Source organism: Dendropsophus ebraccatus, chromosome 4 (genome assembly GCF_027789765.1).
Source record: "Dendropsophus ebraccatus isolate aDenEbr1 chromosome 4, aDenEbr1.pat, whole genome shotgun sequence".
Lineage (NCBI taxonomy): Eukaryota > Metazoa > Chordata > Amphibia > Anura > Hylidae > Dendropsophus > Dendropsophus ebraccatus.
In genome coordinates this window covers 105,374,497-105,392,224 of record NC_091457.1, presented here as the reverse complement: position 1 = coordinate 105,392,224, position 17,728 = coordinate 105,374,497, and the positions used below count along the sequence as shown (strand labels likewise).

General features: G+C 41.6%; 1 protein-coding gene and 1 pseudogene across 2 annotated transcripts in view; one reads left to right on the top strand and one right to left on the bottom strand.

Moving 5' to 3' along the window:
* The first annotated feature begins 3,850 nt into the window (after positions 1 to 3,850).
* LOC138789310 (olfactory receptor 5V1-like) lies at positions 3,851 to 4,785 on the top strand (annotated as a pseudogene).
* Positions 4,786 to 8,039: 3,254 nt separating this feature from the next.
* Positions 8,040 to 17,728, bottom strand: part of LOC138788591 (inter-alpha-trypsin inhibitor heavy chain H3-like) — a 36,238-nt gene continuing 26,549 nt past the window's right edge. The window contains exons 15-21 of one of the 2 annotated variants that reach the window (XM_069966622.1): positions 16,653 to 16,709; positions 14,362 to 14,433; positions 12,314 to 12,427; positions 10,561 to 10,729; positions 9,650 to 9,795; positions 9,374 to 9,452; positions 8,040 to 8,259 (exon numbers count right to left, since the gene is read on the bottom strand). In XM_069966622.1, coding sequence (XP_069822723.1) covers positions 8,109 to 8,259; positions 9,374 to 9,452; positions 9,650 to 9,795; positions 10,561 to 10,729; positions 12,314 to 12,427; positions 14,362 to 14,433; positions 16,653 to 16,709 — 788 coding nt within the window. In that variant the 3' untranslated portion in view covers positions 8,040 to 8,108. The remainder of the gene's footprint in view (positions 8,260 to 9,373; positions 9,453 to 9,649; positions 9,796 to 10,560; positions 10,730 to 12,313; positions 12,428 to 14,361; positions 14,434 to 16,652; positions 16,710 to 17,728) is intronic. The other variant, XM_069966623.1, reaches the window with a different exon arrangement.

Below are 17,728 nucleotides of genomic sequence, written 5' to 3'. Positions count from 1 at the left end.
ACTGCAGTACTGGCCAGATGAACTTCATGGCTTTTGATTTGGAATATGGACACATTCTGGAGCTCCCGCATTCCAAATTAGCATAGCTGACAATGTAAAATGCGACTAGAGCCGCACTTTACATTACCTGCTCTGTCAGTCTTGTGCGGCCCCTATTCAATGAACAGCGGCTGCACAAAACTGACATGTCAGTTTTTGTTCGGACACTTGGAATCATAGAATTCCAGCCGACCACTTGGAATCCCGACCGGGATTCCATAACAATTAAAGCAAGCTGCAATTTCATTAAATAACGGCCGTGGTTGCAAAACTGCAACTACAGCTGTTGTTTAATGAAGTAATACTTATTGTGAACAAAGCCTAAAACTGTAACTTTCCCCCCAATCTATCCAGAAAAAGGGACAAATATTATAAGGTTGGGACCAATCTGCTATAAAAGGGAAAAATCTCTTTTCTGACTGCAAATGGTGATCAGACTGGATTAACATTCATAAAGGATTCTATATGATTACTGAAGCATTTATGTTATTTTACTCCTTTCGTGACAACACCATAGATGTTCACGCATAGTATTTTGGTTAGTATTGTATAATTAGGTCAGTATTATTTAGCCAAAACAGTTAAATACACACAAAGATGTGGACTGTTACGGAAAGATTTGGCCCTTTATTGTGTTTTAGACACTAGTACTAGATCATTTGTCTAAGACACAACCAATTTCTTGTTGAAAATTGCTAAAATACATGTGACCACTGATAACATTCAATGTTGTCTGACTATACACATCAATTGTACATGGGATGGGATTGCCAGAAGTTGAGAGTTGCTAGCAGAGTGAAGAATGAGTTTGGTTTTATGCAAGTGCTTTATTCTAACTCGTGTGTATATGCTGTACATGTTTTTTTTCTTATAGGGATATTCCAACTTAAAACTAACTTATCCACAGAATAGGGGACAAGTAAGAGATTGTGGGGGGGTCTGACCTCTGTAGCCCCTGTTTTTTCCGCCCTCCGTCTCCTTTGTTGTTTAATAGAGCAGCGGGTATGGCACAAGACCCTGGGCTTTATTCGTTCTCTATTAAACCACCAGAAAGCGCCAATTGCTCCCTCCAGCAGCTCCATTCATTCTCTATGAAGCCACCATAGAGAGCCGAGTACAGCACTCAGCTCTTTCCAGCGGCTCCATAGAGAAGGAATAGAGCCGCGGGACACGTGCAGTACCTATGTCTCTATTCAAAACAAAGAAGACGGTGGCCAATATGGAGATCGCTGGGGGGGTTCTGGAGATTGGACCCCTGCAATCTTTTACTTGTCCCCCATCCTGTATATAGGGGACAAGTATGTTTGAAGTTAAAATACCCCTTTAAATTAAAGAAAAATTATGAAAATAAGGTTACATTACAAAGATACTGTATTTTCCCGAAAATAAGACAGTGTCTTATATTAATTTTTGCTCCCAAAGACGCTCTTTTTTCAGGGAATGTCTTATTTTTCCATGAAGAATTCACACATTGGTGTGCAAAAAATGAATATTATATATTTGTATAGTAGTTGTCATCACAAACCAGCATAACCAGACATAACCCTGGTGGCGGCAGGGGTCTTACGTTCGGGAATACCTTATTTTTGGGGGATGCCTTATTTTAAGATATCCTGTAAATCCTCCACTATGCCTTATTTCGGAGGATGTCTTATTTTCGGGGAAACAGGGCAGTAAAATGAGGTCACCCTAATATTTCAAAGTATATTTATTATGTCCTACAGGTGGAAACAGAATAGGAAAGATATTATAGTTAGGTCTGATGTACGTTGTCATGGCTGGTCAGCATGCCTGCAATGTAGACGTTGGCAGAGGAGAAGGGGATGATTGGTTCTATGTGAATAGATATCATAATTAAATGAAGGAATGCCATTTCCTCCTGATAGAACAATGTGGACACTATGCAGCTCCTGACAGTCTTGTTGCTGTAGATGCCTCCTGGGTGCCATAGTCTACACTGGATTTGGAGAGAGACTCTAGACACTGTCCCAGATGTCTCCACATCTGGGGATTTAAGGACCAGGGATAGGAGCTGTTGCTGAGGCCAGTACTTTCTCAAGATTCTGAAAACACCATTGCTTAGAGCTCCATTGCTACATAGGAATGGGGTGTTGTTACTGAGGCCAACACCCCTAAATGGACACCTATCAGAAGGAGGACTAGGAGCTCTGCTTCTCCTTGTGGCTTCCTCCAGACTATATATCTTTGGCTGTACATTTTTACAAACTGTACTCTACCCATATTCTGTGGACAGTGGCGGATTATAATAGGTTCGTTTTGGGCTGTAGCCCGGGGCCCTAGGCTTCTGGGGGGCCCATGGCCACCCAAACAGACTTATACTTTCAGTGATGTATTGTCCCTGGCTGCAGTTCTGCCATGATTCAGTTTCACTTCTTTTTACCTTTTGAACAAATCAGGGCATTATGACATTGTGTATCCTGTACTAAGAACACCACGCTAGTGCTGCCATAGGTACAGTGGGGTGTGGGGCCCAGGCTTGTTGAACAGCCCGGGGCTTATGGTAAAGTTAATCCGCCCCTGTCTGTGGACTGTGGTATTGTGCTATGTTTTGAGGTGACTTATCCCTGAAGAATACATGCATCAAGCTGAGGGACAGGGACAAGAGAGGGAAATGAAGTGTGATTATGTCTCTATTATTAAAAAAAAGTTGCTTGAGAAAGGCCTGATGCTTGCTTGAGAAAGGCCTGATAGCATGCACAGGCCGTAACGCGTTGCATACCTTAAATAAAGCTCATCTATTGTATGACACTGTAGTAGTGTCAATGACACCGGCCACAACTGCGATCTGATCAATGCGGTATTTGAATAAAAAATCTCCTGCGCTCAGCCACAAAGGGGGTTATTTGGTCCATGGATCCTTGCCAGGATCTACTTTCAGAAGTCTGATTAGGCAAATAATTCCCCTGTGTAGTAGGAGCCTAGTGCTGCGTTTACACATTATCGTGCGAATTTGCATGATAATGGTCAAATTTGAACGATAATCGTACGTGTAAACGCAGCGAACGATCAACGATTGATCTTTTAACAGGTTTATAAATCGTCGTTGATCGTTCGCAAAAAAATTCCATGTGAACAGTCGTTCGCCGATTTCAGCAACGTGTGAGATAGGCTTTAAGCGATCGCAAAACGATCGCAAAACAAATTTCCGTACGATATATTGTACCGTCTAAACGCTGATCGTTATGAAAAAAAAACAAACTTTACTCTGACATCGTTAATCGTACGATCGGGCGAATTATCGTTCCGTGTAAACGTAGCATAAGAATTATCAATTACTTCTCCACCAATCAGCTTCTACTGCTATTCACAGCAGGTAAACTCCATTCACAAGGAGATGTTGGTGGGGGTTTCGTGTCATCTCACATACAAAAGTCCACAACCCAACACTGATTTTTGTGAACAACTGTGCATTTAAAAAAAAAATAGACTCCTTAGAGATTTACATGACTGACAATCCATAGGTGCATTCTGTGAATAAAATTATAACTTTAAATTATTGAGATTTGTTACAATTTAATCCAGGAACATTATGTGAAATCTCAAGTAACAAACAGAAAACCTAAAATTATGATTAACACTCTGGGAATTGACTTGCAAATTACAGCTCTTCATATCTCCTGGGAAGCTGAGGATCTGGATATGTCTATATCAGTCGGGTAGCAATAATTCAACATTATCAACATGAAATAACATGAATCAGAAAGTTGAAAAGACTGCCTCTTACGTCCGCTAGTTCTTTGACCCTTGCCATTAAGGTTTCTAGGCATAGGGAGTATTAAAAAACAAAGCAATGAAGAATTTGACCAAGGTAACTGGGTTTCTCCTCATTGGCCTCCCAGACAATATAAACAACTTACATCTTTTTGTTGTTTTCTTCTTTATATATGCATTGACTGTCATCATTAACTTCCTGATTATCATCTTTGTCTTCACTGACACCCAGCTTTATACTCCAATGTACTTCTTCCTTGGAAACCTGGCCTTTATAGATATCTGCTACTCATCAGTGACGGGTCCTAGAATGCTCCTTGACTTGGTCACCAACATCCACTCAATATCTATTCCAGCCTGCACAGCCCAAGTCTTCTTCTTCATCTACTTGGCAAGTGCCGAGCTCTTCTTGCTCTCTGCAGATACATTGCCATCTGCAGGCCTCTGCATTACATTCAAATTATGTCTTGGACGGTTTGTATCCAGATGGCCTCTGGGGTTTGGGTTCTTGGGTTTTTCTATTCACTGGTTCAAACATTATTTTTACTTAGGTTGACTTTCTGTGGTCCAAACATCATCCACAACTTCTTCTGTGACCTACCCCATTTGCTCCAGATCTCTTGCAATGACACCTTTATAAACATCTTTGTCTCATTAACTGTAGGTGGAAGTTTTGGAATTGGGGCCTTTGCCATTACATTTGTCCCATATATTCGCATCTTCAGCACCATTCTCAGGATCCAGACCAGACATGGAAAGCTTAAAGCCTTCTCAACCTGCTCTGCTCATCTCACTGTAGTGTTTATTTTCTATGGGTCTATTATTTTCATTTATTTTGTGCCCACCACAAGTAATCTTTTTACTGTTAACAGGGTGGTGTCCTTGACATATGCCCTCATTAACCCTTTACTTAATCCCCTGATATATAGTATCAGAAACAAAGACCTCAAAGAAGCTGTCAAAAAAGCCATCCGTTCCATATATTCAATGAGTTTACCATCTTACATGATATGAGTAAGTTTTAAGTGGTAGTAAAATGACTTTAATACTATGTTCCCGCAATGTCTTAGGCTGTTTTGCTGCCATTTTTTTGGAAAGATGTAATTTTGGCACCAAAATGCAGTCCTTTTATGCAAATTTTGGACATAATTTGCATAAAATGTCTGTATTTTGCCACCAAAATGACGGCCATCCACAAAAAGGCCGGCGAAATGGCCAAAAAAAGATGTTATGTGAGCTAAGCCGTTAAGTGTAAAAGATTGTATTTATAGTTTGCGTCAGGCATTTGTATGTACAGTGCCAGGGCACTGACAGGCACCCCATAGCCCAAGCTCAGTTGGTAACTATTCCACATGAGCAGTAAAAACCCTGCTCATGGCTCCCTATATCTGCAAACATAAAGTAACTGATCAAAATGAACAAGCACCAATTCCTAAGCCAAATGGGGGCATAATTGTGAAAACATAAAACATAAGGGGATCAATTTTTCTGCTATTTTATAGCTAATAGGTTTCAAAGGACAACAGATTCACTAAGCCTTAAACCCCACACAGACACACACATTGTTATTATTTTTGTATGCTATTGGTGACAGTCGTCACGCCAATCTTAACTAAAGCCCCGCCCCCTTTTTCCCAGTCAGATTTGCCCAAAGAACTACACCTGCCCCATATTTTTGCATGGTTTATGCCTTGATAAACCTTGATAAAGGATTAGGCTACACCTTCTCCCTGTCTTAGACCCCCCCACCCCTCTGCCTCTTCTTTTAGGAGTGTGCCAAGGGTGCAACCTTAAAAAATCTCCCCCTATATCCCTAGTGGATGGAAGTTGCATCTGACTTCTTGCATTCTTCCTGTTCTTTTAATCATGTTAATTTACTGTCTTATTTTATTGTCTCTGGTTGTTTTATTACTTTTTGCCTAACTTGATTAATAAAGTATTTATTAAAATGTAACCTATCTAGCCTGTTAATTAATCGGGTATCATGAGAAAAACAAGCTAATGTTAAGCTTCTATGAGCTTCTATGCAAAACTTGTACCAGAAGCACTTACTATTTATGGGCTATGTTCACACATCATTGAAATAACGGCCATTTTTATAGGACGTCCGTCACTTAACGGCAGAAAGTCTGTCTACAGTGTATGAACATAGCCATAGTGCTAAAGTCCTCTAATGAGGGAAAAGGAGCCTCAGGGCCTAATCAGGAAATAGGAATCAGAGTATCCACAATGTCCGAAACAACAAACGAAGGGCTTCTAGTCTAGTTTTATTTAAGAGGAAATATGTACATCTATGTGGTTCTTTTAAAAGGTTTTTAAATTATAGAATGAATTGTCATATTTGTAAGATTATACAATGATTTTTGCAAGCAGGGATGTTGTATATCCATAACTGTTACCAGAAAAACCTTACCAAGGTAGTACAACTACATGACATACCGTACACAAAGCAAACCCCCCACGGTGCATTGGAGAAGGAACAAAACAAGCATGTGGTATTTCCAAATACTGTAGAGGTCTGATGATATAATATGTAAGCACTTTGCGAGTGAACTGCAGACTGTGCCTGGCTTCCAGCTGAACAAGATATCCTAAAGAATTATTTGCTGCTTTCTTTACCAATCCGCAGCTGACAGAGCAGGATCAATTTCCCCAGAATGCCCCTCTTAAATATCGGCCATCAGTGTTGGACTGAGGTACCTGGGGCCCACCAGAGGGAATGATCCTGGGGGCCCACCAATAAAGAACAAGTGAGAAACAACATGTCAGTCAGTGTTTGTGCAGGTTCTAAAGCTGGGGGCCCACCAGAGGATTCTCCGGTCCTCCGGTGGGCCAGTCCGTCACTGTCGGCCATACTGACCTTCTAACAATGAACCTTGATGTATCCTATTAGGGTCTGTCTGTCACCAGAAGGGGGACAAATATCATTGATGTTCTTGGTCCCCACAAATCCTATGAACACCAAGGTAACGTGTCCAGCCAAGACTCCGGCCTTTTCTGCCCAGTTCAGTGGATCTAGATTTGAGTAGTCTTACACACCCTCTGAAACAAATGTTTCCAACATTTAGAAAAGAGGTAATTTCATTTTTCACTAGGGGAGTAGCTAAGCATAAATGTCCAAGCCCTGGACACTTATAGGCTAGCCCTGAAAATTAAACCAGCTTGGGGGAAAAAACAAAATAAGTTAAATTCACTGGTCACCCGTTCCCCTAGAAGCTACTCTCCTGGTAGTGCTCGTTCTTCTGTCATCTTCCGGCACAGGCAGCATGGCACAGAGACACTGCCAGCACACCCCTGGGCTGCAGGCCTTAGACACAAATGCTCTAGGCCATGTCACATTGACTCCCCACAGCGTAGAAATAAAACTTCCCTTTTTCCAAAATACTGGCACCAGGAAAAAGGCCCTGTACAATGCGGTACTGGCGGTTTGAGGGTGGTTACATGCTGGTACAGATTCACTTTAAAATAAAGTTAGGAGTAAATGTGTCTCTTTCACATGGACAACAACCCCAAGCATACTTCTAAAGTTGTGGCAAAATGACTTAAGGACAACAAAGTGAAGGTATTCACAAATTTGAGACCTCAATCCCATAGAATACTTATCATCAAAAGTGAAAAAGGACTAAATTTCACCAGTTCTGTAAGAAGGAATAGACTCTTCACGTCGCAGCCGGATTGTGACCATGACATGTAAAGAGTATACAGTACTGTATATTTACCTATGGCATCTGAATGACATGATCGCCAATGGCAATAAAGAACACTGTATCAGTAAAGAAGAGGTTAATCAGTTAACTCTCCCGCTACACACAACTCCCCAGGTGGCTGCAAACCTGCTGGTGCTGGTACTAGTGCCAGCTACCTAGAGCAGCTGTCTGTGAAGGTGTTTATTCAGGGGTCAGAGGGAAGCAGCAGTCATACACCATTATGTTAAACCCACTACATACCACATGTGCCACTAACATACCCACTACATATTGCATGTGCCTATAACATACCCACTACATACCGCATGTGCCACTAACATACCCGCACTATGCTGCATGTTCCGCTAACATACCCACTACATACCGCATGTGCCACTAACATACTAACACTATGCCACATGTGCCACTAACATACCACATGTGGCACTTACAATCCACTACATATTGCAAAAGGTGGTTTTCTGTGGTTATATATCATCTTGAGTATGGTGATATCGACCATGCTGATATATTGAGTATTATATTGAGCATTTGTTAATAATTCACAGGAAACAATTACAGTCATGGATTCATAATTCTTTATTCCCTGTGTGTCTTGGGGTGAGTACTAGTTTATCCTAGTTTATATATTCAGGTCTGTTCATGATAAGCAGGAGGAATATCAAAGATATTTTGTACAATGTTACTTGTTCCTGCAGTCAGATCATCAGATTCAACTGTAAATGCCACACAACAGCCTTGGTTTTTTACTCCAAAGGAAGTGACATCACAAGAGCAGGAGCTGAAACGGAGAGAGAATACAGAATCAGGGTAATCTGAAAAATATAATTACAGGATGCATAATAGTGACCTTATGTTTTAGACTGCTTCTAAGGGCCCTATTCCACTGGACGATTATCGTTTGCATAATCGTTAACGATTAACGATCTCAAACGACCGCTATTGCGAAAGACCTGAAAACGTTCACTCATTTCCATGGAACGATAATCGTTATTTATGATCGTAATTGCAATCATTTTTTCTTCGCTATTTCTTCGCTATTGCGTTCGTATCTATTGCAAACGCCTGAACGATGTCTTATTCAATGCGAATGACATGCGAACGTTTTGCGAACGAGCAACGATAAAAATAGGCCCAGGTCTTATAAAGCGATTAACGATTTCTCGTTCGGTCGTTATTCGTTAACTGCATTTCAACCGAACGATTATCATTTAGATTCGAACAATTTAACGATAATCTGAACGATAATCGTCCGTTGGAATAGGGCCCTAAGTCTGGATTCACACATCTGTGTTCGGCCAATATTACCATGCCGTGTAATAGGCCCTTAGGACTTCCACTTAGTGTTTTCTGTAATGTTTGTGAGTAGACTGACTAGCCGTGCTGCCAAGTAGTGTCTGTGTTGCCCAGTTGAATGCACCTCCATGCTACAATATGCACAATATACTGTACCTTGCACCTTCATGCTATACAGTAGACTGCACATTCATGCTATACAGTGGACTGCATTTTTGTGCTATACAGTAGCCTGCACCTTAATGCTACACAGAAGACTGCACCTCCATGCTACAGAGTAGACTGCTTTTCCATGCTACAGAGAAGACTGCACCTTCATGCTACACAGTAGACTGCCTCTCCACACTACATGTTGGAATGCCTCTCCTGGCTAATTTTCTTGCACTTAGGAGGTAGTTTTTTTTTCACCAGAAGTAATATTTTGGTGCGTGTCTTAGGAAAACTGTGATACCATTAACATAAAAGTTATAATACATAAAATATGTTTCTATACAATTCTGTTTGATTTTTCTTTCTACTTTAAGATTTGCAAAAAAAGCCAGGAAATTTCAATTTCCTCTACACATTTAGGAAAACATCAAGTGCTATTTGCTTCTTACCGACTGGAAGGAAAGCTTTTCCCCTGGATGCTGATGTCACTGAATTTTACAATGATGTTCTCATCACTTGTCACATGGCCTGAAAACACAAGAAGATTATGCCATTAAGGCAAGCATTACAAGTTATATCTGTATCTGGAAAAGCTGGGTGACACTGATTAAGCTTTCAGGGGTTTATCACCAAGCTTTCCTAGACTGCTGAATGGAAACCTAGCTAGCTTAATGTATCACCAAAGCCACCAAATATGTAAGTACGCTGGACAGGTGAGCACATACTGGCTAGTCCAATGGTGTAGTTGGAGTCTTTTCTTTTGCTTTCCACATAAAGCTTGAGGAGATCCAGATGTTTTACCAAATAAATTATGACCTTCAGTCCAGGTTCCAATGACGCTACTAATGTATCTCCTTCTTTCTTTATAACCCTGAACAGAAATACACAGAGTAAATTTTTATTAAAATAATATATTGTCCTTTCTGGGGCAAGCAGATATGACTGGCCTATACAATATTAATTTATCCTATACCTTATATTCAGAGGAAATAAGGGTATAAAAATATTCTGTCTTGTATGTATTTGTTGTATGTAAGGGAGGCTTGAAGAAAGCTGTGAGAGTGAGTTGTTTGTTAAAGGGGTACTCCAACATCAAGTAAAAACTAAACATGCTGCGGAAGAATGTACAGTATGTATTTCTGTATTTTGCACTTGTACTTCTGGTCCAGCAGTTGTTCAGTACTACAAGTCCCAGAATGTATTGCTTTCCCTCAACTCTTCATCGCATTCCTCCCACCCTGCCTACTCGCCACCCCCAGTGCTGTTGAAGAACAACTCATTTCTCTGCAGACTACTGCACAATCAGTGAAGTTGCAGCACCTGCTCTTTGACTCCTTGTCTGCTCAGGGAGATGGTGATGTAGACTGGAGTGACTGGTCAGAAATGGTGAATACAGTTCAGAGACAAGATCCAGCCAGGCCTCCTGTGACATCAGAGAATGTCATTCACTTTCCTTGGTTACGATGCAGCTCTATCCCCGTATCCCTGCAGTGCTACATGGTGATCTTTGACAGTGCAAATGACCATGGCCAAAATTGTTGTGTATCCCAATATTCATTGTTACAGCAGATTTCCCTTTAAGAATATTAATACATAGTTTTGGTATCTCTGTTGGTTACACTGTTTGTGGTTTTACCGTAGTCCTTGCAGCGCTGATGTCCATGGGTGAACTTGTGTATCTTCACCTCTCGTCACTGTAATGTTCTCGGCTGTTACCTCTATGGACATCATCTTCTTCTTGTGCACAAGCCCAACTTTATCAAAGCCATCTTTATCTTCAGAAAGTTTCCCATTAAGTGTGATTCCTGCAGTACAAATTATGTTGGGATTTTGTGGAAAACCTCTTTCATTGAATATTTTTCAATAGTTAACCCTATGTCTCCCTGTGCATTGTAAAAACCAACAAAAGTACACACACACTCACCTCATCCACTCCCCTAGCACTACAGCTGTGATCGCTTCCAGTAACTGCTCGGTGTTGTTCTTAATCTTCCATTGATGTCCTGCTCCCCCACTCTGCTCCTTGATTGGCTGATCAGGAGTGGGAAGTCATTGGAACAAGGGAGAACAATACAGGAGAGGTGACCAGAAGATATAGCTGCAATGCTGGGGAAGTGGGGGAGTTAAGTATGTTGACTTTTATTATTTTATGCACTGGGATTCCTAGAAAACCCCTTTAATATCAGAATTCAAATTTGCCAAAAATATATTTTGGTATCTTAATGTACCCAATGTATTTCAATATTCACCTTTATGTTACCTTAGACCATTGGAGATATTAGATGTTCACAACTAAACTGCTCTAGATTACCAAGAAAACAAAAATACTGTCATTTCTATGCAGATACTTGACATAAATCTGTATAATTGTCACAAATGTTTCCTCATTGCACTGGACTTTATAGTACATATAATGTTTATATAACATTATAGTACAGTTCCTTTACTCTGGCATCAAGTGGACCTGGTAAATTTTGTATTATATTGCAATAATTGCCTAGAAATAAGTGCTGGTTTATCAGAATTACTGCATCAGTGGATGCCAGATTAAAGGAATTTATTGTACTGTACTAGGAAAATGCTTATAGATGAACTATATAGGATTATATAAGAGGCTTGTAATGGGAGTAACCTTTATTCTCCCTCTACGATAATAGGGTACGTGCACACTACGGAATGGCGATGGATAACCCGTCGGGCATTCCACAGCTCACACCCGCTCACGGACTGTGGTGGGCACGCGCGTCTCCGCCTGTGTCATAGACACCATTCTATGCACGGGCGGATTCTGGCCTCTGTTTAAAGAATGACCTGTTCATTCTTTGGGCGCACAACAGAATCCGCTCGTGCATAGGATGGAGTCTATGACACGGGTGGATACGTGCGTGCCCACCACAGTCCGCGAGCGGGTGTGAGCTGTGGAATGCCCGACGGGTTATCTATCGCCATTCCGTTGTGTGCACGTACCCTTAGGGTGTTCTCCCATTTCCCATGTTTCAGTCTCCACCTCATGTCTGTCCCATTCAGTTTTGGGAGCCTGTTTTGCCATTTGTAGTGTGAGCACCGTACAGCTAATTTAAGGAGAAGTCTGGAGGAAATAAAAAAAAATGTGAGCAGTCTGGGGCAGGAAAGAAAATAATAAACAAACCCTACTTACCTCTCCCTGTGCCTCTGTAGCACTGTCACACCAATCTGGGACCCCCGCCAGAGTCGGCAATCTCCTGCTCCAGCAATGTCACAACTCTGATGATTCCTTACCCGCTCAGCCAATCAGTGACTAGGGTGGGACGCCACTCCAGTCGCTGATTGGTCCATAAGCCGGGTCATGGCATTTTCCCTGGAGTATATGAATTATCTTGCACATGATTAGCACATACTGTATATATTACCTTTGACTGAATTGTGAAATAAATTTATAATTCCATCAAGAGGCTCAGAAATTCCAAGACAAATCTTCTCTGGGATAGAAGCGACGCTAAGAAGCAGGTGGTACCATGAGCAATCTGAAAAGAATCAAGTGGGAAAAAAAGTCAGTACAATGAATATGTAGTGATTACAGAATTCTACCTGCATGCTACCACAGCTATGGTAGAGGGTGCTACTCAGCTTACTGCTATTATGTTATTACTGTTATTACTGGGAATTATTTACATCAATCAGCCATAACATTAAAACCACTGATAGATGAAATGAATGATATTGATTCAATAATATACACTCATAAGGGATTTATCAATATTTTTTATAAATACATTCATTTATCAAACTTGCCTCCTTCTACTGATAGTCCGCCCTTTTCCCCCATTGTTGACAGCTCCTTGTCCATATTACAGACCACTGCTCTGCTTTAAAACTGCTTTGAAAGCAGTGGTCTGGCATATATATATATATATATATATATATATATATATATATATATATATACAGTGGTACCTCAGTTTAAGAGTAACTCGGATTAAGAGGGTTTTGCAAGAAGAGCTCACAGTTTTTCAAAATTGTAACTTGGTTTAAGAGCATTGCTTTGGTTTAAGTGCTCCCTGTACTGGGTGGGAGGGGGAGTGAGGGAGGGGCATGGTCAGTATAGCGGGGTCTACAGCCCTGTACTCTGACCCAGGAAGTCTCTCTCGCCTTCTAAATCATGGCAGATCCAGCCCTGCTTATCTATTCTAGCCTGTTGTACTATGCTACTGCATCATGGGGATCTGAAGTTCCATCCTGTATCTACAAACTGCTGCTGTGTTATCCTATTTATGCACCTACTATACATTATACTCCATATGCTGATTGCTATACTGTACAGTAACTGATAATATGACATATTCTGCTGTTTCTCATTGTTTGTTTCATTTGTTCTACATGTTATTTAGAATTAAAAAAATCATTATTTTTGGGGTGTGGAACCAATTGTCTGCATATCAGTGATTTCTTATGGGAAAATTTGCTTTGGTTTAAGAGTGGATTTGGATTACAAGCACAGGCTCGTAATCCAAGGCACCACTGTGTATTATTATATGTATAGAGAGAAAGCATAAATATACTGTATAACATATATAAATATGTATAATTATAGCTGTACATATACCAGGCAGACCACTACTTTTAGAGCAGAGTGGTGGTCGGTAACCTAGACAAGATGTCAACACTGGGAGTGAAAGAGCCGCATATAAGAAGAAAGACGCAAGTCTGCTAAATTAATGTACTTGCAAACATATTTAACTTGACAATCCCTACAGGTTTACCTATTTTAGTTGAAAATAGGAATACTCCTTTAAAATGCTTAAAGGACTTAAAGTGTAAAGTGTACCTGTCAAAGAGACAAAAAGTGGAAAATGGAGTACAAGCAGCACCAATTGATCTCTATGTATGCACTCTGTCGGATGCACGCTGGGGCCCACTGTCCCCCGTAAGTGGGTGTAAGTACGGGGGTATCACGAGTCCAACAGCATCCAATCCTGAAAAATCTTCAAGTCTTTATCTTCAAGATATGACATTTGTCAAAGACTCATAGCGAGTCAAAACGTCATATCTCGGCTTGTGAACTTAATAAAGACTTTTCAAGATTGGATGCTGTTGAACTCGTGATACCCATGTCACAGAGACGTCAAAAGTTTTGATCAGTCCAGGTCTGAGTGCGTAGACCCGTACTGATCAGGGAGAGGACCGCAGCGACAGCATGTCCGCTGCCCACTCTGAGTTTTAAAAAAAGAGTCATGCTCCATAGGAGCCCATTATAAGTCTGACACTTTTTTTTTAATTCAGAGCGCCGAGTGGATGCACTGCAGCGCGGCCCTCTCCCGGCTCTATCTCTCGATTGCTACGGGTTTGAGCACTGAAACCCGGACTTATCAAAACTTTTGACATGACTCAATGACAGTGGTGTCAAACTCAAATACACAGTGGGACAAAATTAAAAACTTGGACAAAGTCGCGGGCCAACCTTGATAATTATTGAAGTGCGAATGCGGCGGTCTTGGCACTGTCAGTGGTGTGCGTCTCCCTCCGCTGAGCACTATGATAAATGACATGATAAATTGCTATGATATGATTAAACCCCAACCCATGGAATAGCCAAACCCCCCCCCCCCCCAATATTGCCCCATGTAGTAGCCAACCCAACCAAAATTGCCCAACATAGTAGCCAGCCTTCCCAGTAGAGCCTGAATAAGTGCCCAAATAGTAGCCAGCCCCCCAAGTGTCCTATATAGTAGCCAGCCCTCCCCAATAGTCTCCTATAGTAGCCAGCCCTCTCCAAAAGTCTCCTACAGTAGCCAGCTCTCCCCTGTAGTCTCATATAGTCGCAAGCCCTCCCCCATAGTCTCATATAGTAGCCAACTCACCCCCATAGTCTCTTATATAGTAGCCAGCCCTCCCCCATAGTCTCTTATATAGTAGCCAGCCCTTCCCTGTAGTCTCTTATATAGTAGCCAGCCCTCCCCAGTAGTCTCATATAGTAGCCAGCCCTCCCCAATAGTCTCATATAGTAGCCAACTCACCCCATAGTCTCTTATATAGTAGCCAGCCCTCCCACATAGTCTCTTATATAGTAGCCAGCCCTCCCCTGTAGTCTCTTATATAGTAGCCAGCCCTCCCCAATAGTCTCATATAGTCGCAAGCCCTCCCCATAGTCTCATATAGTAGCCAACTCACCCCCATAGTCTCTTATATAGTAGCTAACTCACCCCCATAGTCTCTTATATAGTAGCCAGCCCTCCCCCATAGTCTCTTATATAGTAGCCAGCCCTCCCCTGTAGTCTCTTATATAGTGGCCAGCCCTCCCCAGTAGTCTCATATAGTAGCCAGCCCTCCTCAGTAGTCTCATATAGTAGCCAGCCCTCCCCAATAGTCTCATATAGTAGCCAACTCACCCCCATAGTCTCTTATATAGTAGCCAGCCCTCTCACATAGTCTCTTATATAGTAGCCAGCCTTCCCCTGTAGTCTCTTATATAGTAGCCAGCCCTCCCCAATAGTCTCATATAGTAGCCAGCCCTCCCCAATAGTCTCATATAGTAGCCAGCCCTACCCAATAGTCTCATAAAGTAGCCAGCTCTCCCCAGTAGTCTCATATAGTAGCCAGCCCTCCCCAGTAGTCTCATGTAGTAGCCAGCACTCCCCAGTAGTCTCTCATATAGTAGCCAGCCCTCCCCCATAGTTTCTTATATAGTAGCCAGCCCTCCCCATAGTCTCAAATAGTAGCCAGCCCTCCCCATAGTCTCTTAAATAGTAGCCAGCCCTCCCCATAGTCTCATATAGTAGACAGCCCTCCCCAGTAGTCTCATATAGTAGCCAGCCCTCCCCCATAGTTTCTTATATAGTAGCCAGCCCTCCCCATAGTCTCATATAGTAGCCAGCCCTCCCCCATAGTCTCATATAGTAGCCAGCCCTCCCTCATAGTCTCATATAGTAGCCAGCTCTCCTCATAGTCTCTTATATAGTAGCCAACCCTCCCCCATAGTCTGTTATATAGTAGCCACCCCCATAGTCTCATATAGTAGACAGCCCTCCCCCATAGTCTTGTTTATAGTAGCCACTCCTCATAGTCTCATACAGTAGCCGTCCCTCCCCCATAGTCTCGTTTATAGTAGCCATGGTGGGCCAGATGTAATTCAAACTCTGAATTGCCGGGCAGGCCAAAAATAATGGCCCCGTGGGCCAGAGTTTGACATGACTGCTCTATGACATGTCAATAGTTTTTTTATAATGACAGGTACACTTTAATGGATCTGCCTCTAACCTCTTCATTGCAGATGCCTCTTATGAAATAAATGCTTCACCCTGTCAGAGCTTTTATAGTGCACAAGGGGCACCTACACAGTATTAGGCAGGTGTATGCAGCGAGCTCCTAGGCCTAGTGGTTGCTGCAGGCGGACAGACAGAATTTTATAACGTAACACTAATGACTCTGCATGGTCTAGAGCTCTGTATCAGAAAAAGTCATAATAATGATATATTTCAAAATGAATCAGCACAAAAAGTTGCATCTATTAATATAAAGGGTATTTGGCCATACTGGATATTTTAGATCTAATCAGCGTCCAGATCTTTTTCTGTCCTATCTGTTAGTGGGAAGCTAAGGACAGCCAATGTGGGCAGCTTTACAGCTGGTCCAGGAGGCTGTCACCCAGATTACAGAGACTTCTTAATGGCAAACCTATTTAGCTGTGCAGTGTTACATCCCCAGCTAGCCAGGCAGAGAACAGCATTTCCACAACATTTGTGAAGATCTCACCTAAACGTATTGGTTTCAATGTCTTTATCTTGGCTGCTGTACGGGCAAATGACGAGACTACAAGGAAAAGAGAATGATCTGAATAAAAGCTTATTATCCACTAACATGGCTGATGTCAACAGAGTTTTCCAGCACCTCTAGAAGACAATATAGAGAGTGACATTAAATCAGATGTCTGTATAATATATAATGCTAATGCTATGCCATGGAAAATCCAGTGCACGACTGTAGGATCATATCTTTCTAAGTCTATGTAGATGAGTTAACCAGGAAAGTAATGAATTATATTTTCGCCATATGCATCTCTGCCCGTTTTGATGTACCTTATGTTCTTATGTGCTTTTGCAGCAGCTGCTTGACACTGGTTGCTATAGTAAAGTTTACCATTAGCTGCAAACTAAGTAATGCAGCTACATGGAATGTATCTAAATATTACAACACTTAAAGAGTCACTGTTGTATTTTTTTTTTTTTGCAGAAATCAATAGCCCAGGCGATTTTAAGAAACTGTAATTGGGTTTATTAGCCAAATATGCCATTATCTGCATTTAAAAAGCCTTTTCCCAGGTCCCCCCTTCATCCTCTTTTCCATCCACTGCAAAAAATCAGGAAATTGTGACTTGTTGCATCAGTCACACTCTGTCTGTTCCTATAGAGAGGGGAAGGGGAAGGAGGGAGAAGGGAGTTAGCTGGCAGCAGAAAGCTGAGAACAAAGGGATTACAGGCACAGAGCTGAGTGACAGCTGTAACCAGAGCTCAGAGAGGTCCTGGTGACTGTCAGAGGAGATAAAGGGTGAGGTATTTGTAGATTAACTCTTTGTTGCCCTGTTTTGGTCTTTTATTTAGCTCTCTCCATAGGAGAGCTTCAAACTGCTTTTTCATGATAAAAATGCATTTTTCGGCTAATAAACCCAATGACAAAGTTTCTTAAAATCGCCTGGACTATTGATTTCTGCAAAAAAAAAATTCACGACAGTGACACTTTAAGGCTTTGTTCACATATTGCAGTGTTGCGGTGTTTTCGCTGTGGTTTTGTAACAATGTAGCAGAAATCATGCTATAAATGGCATTATTTTA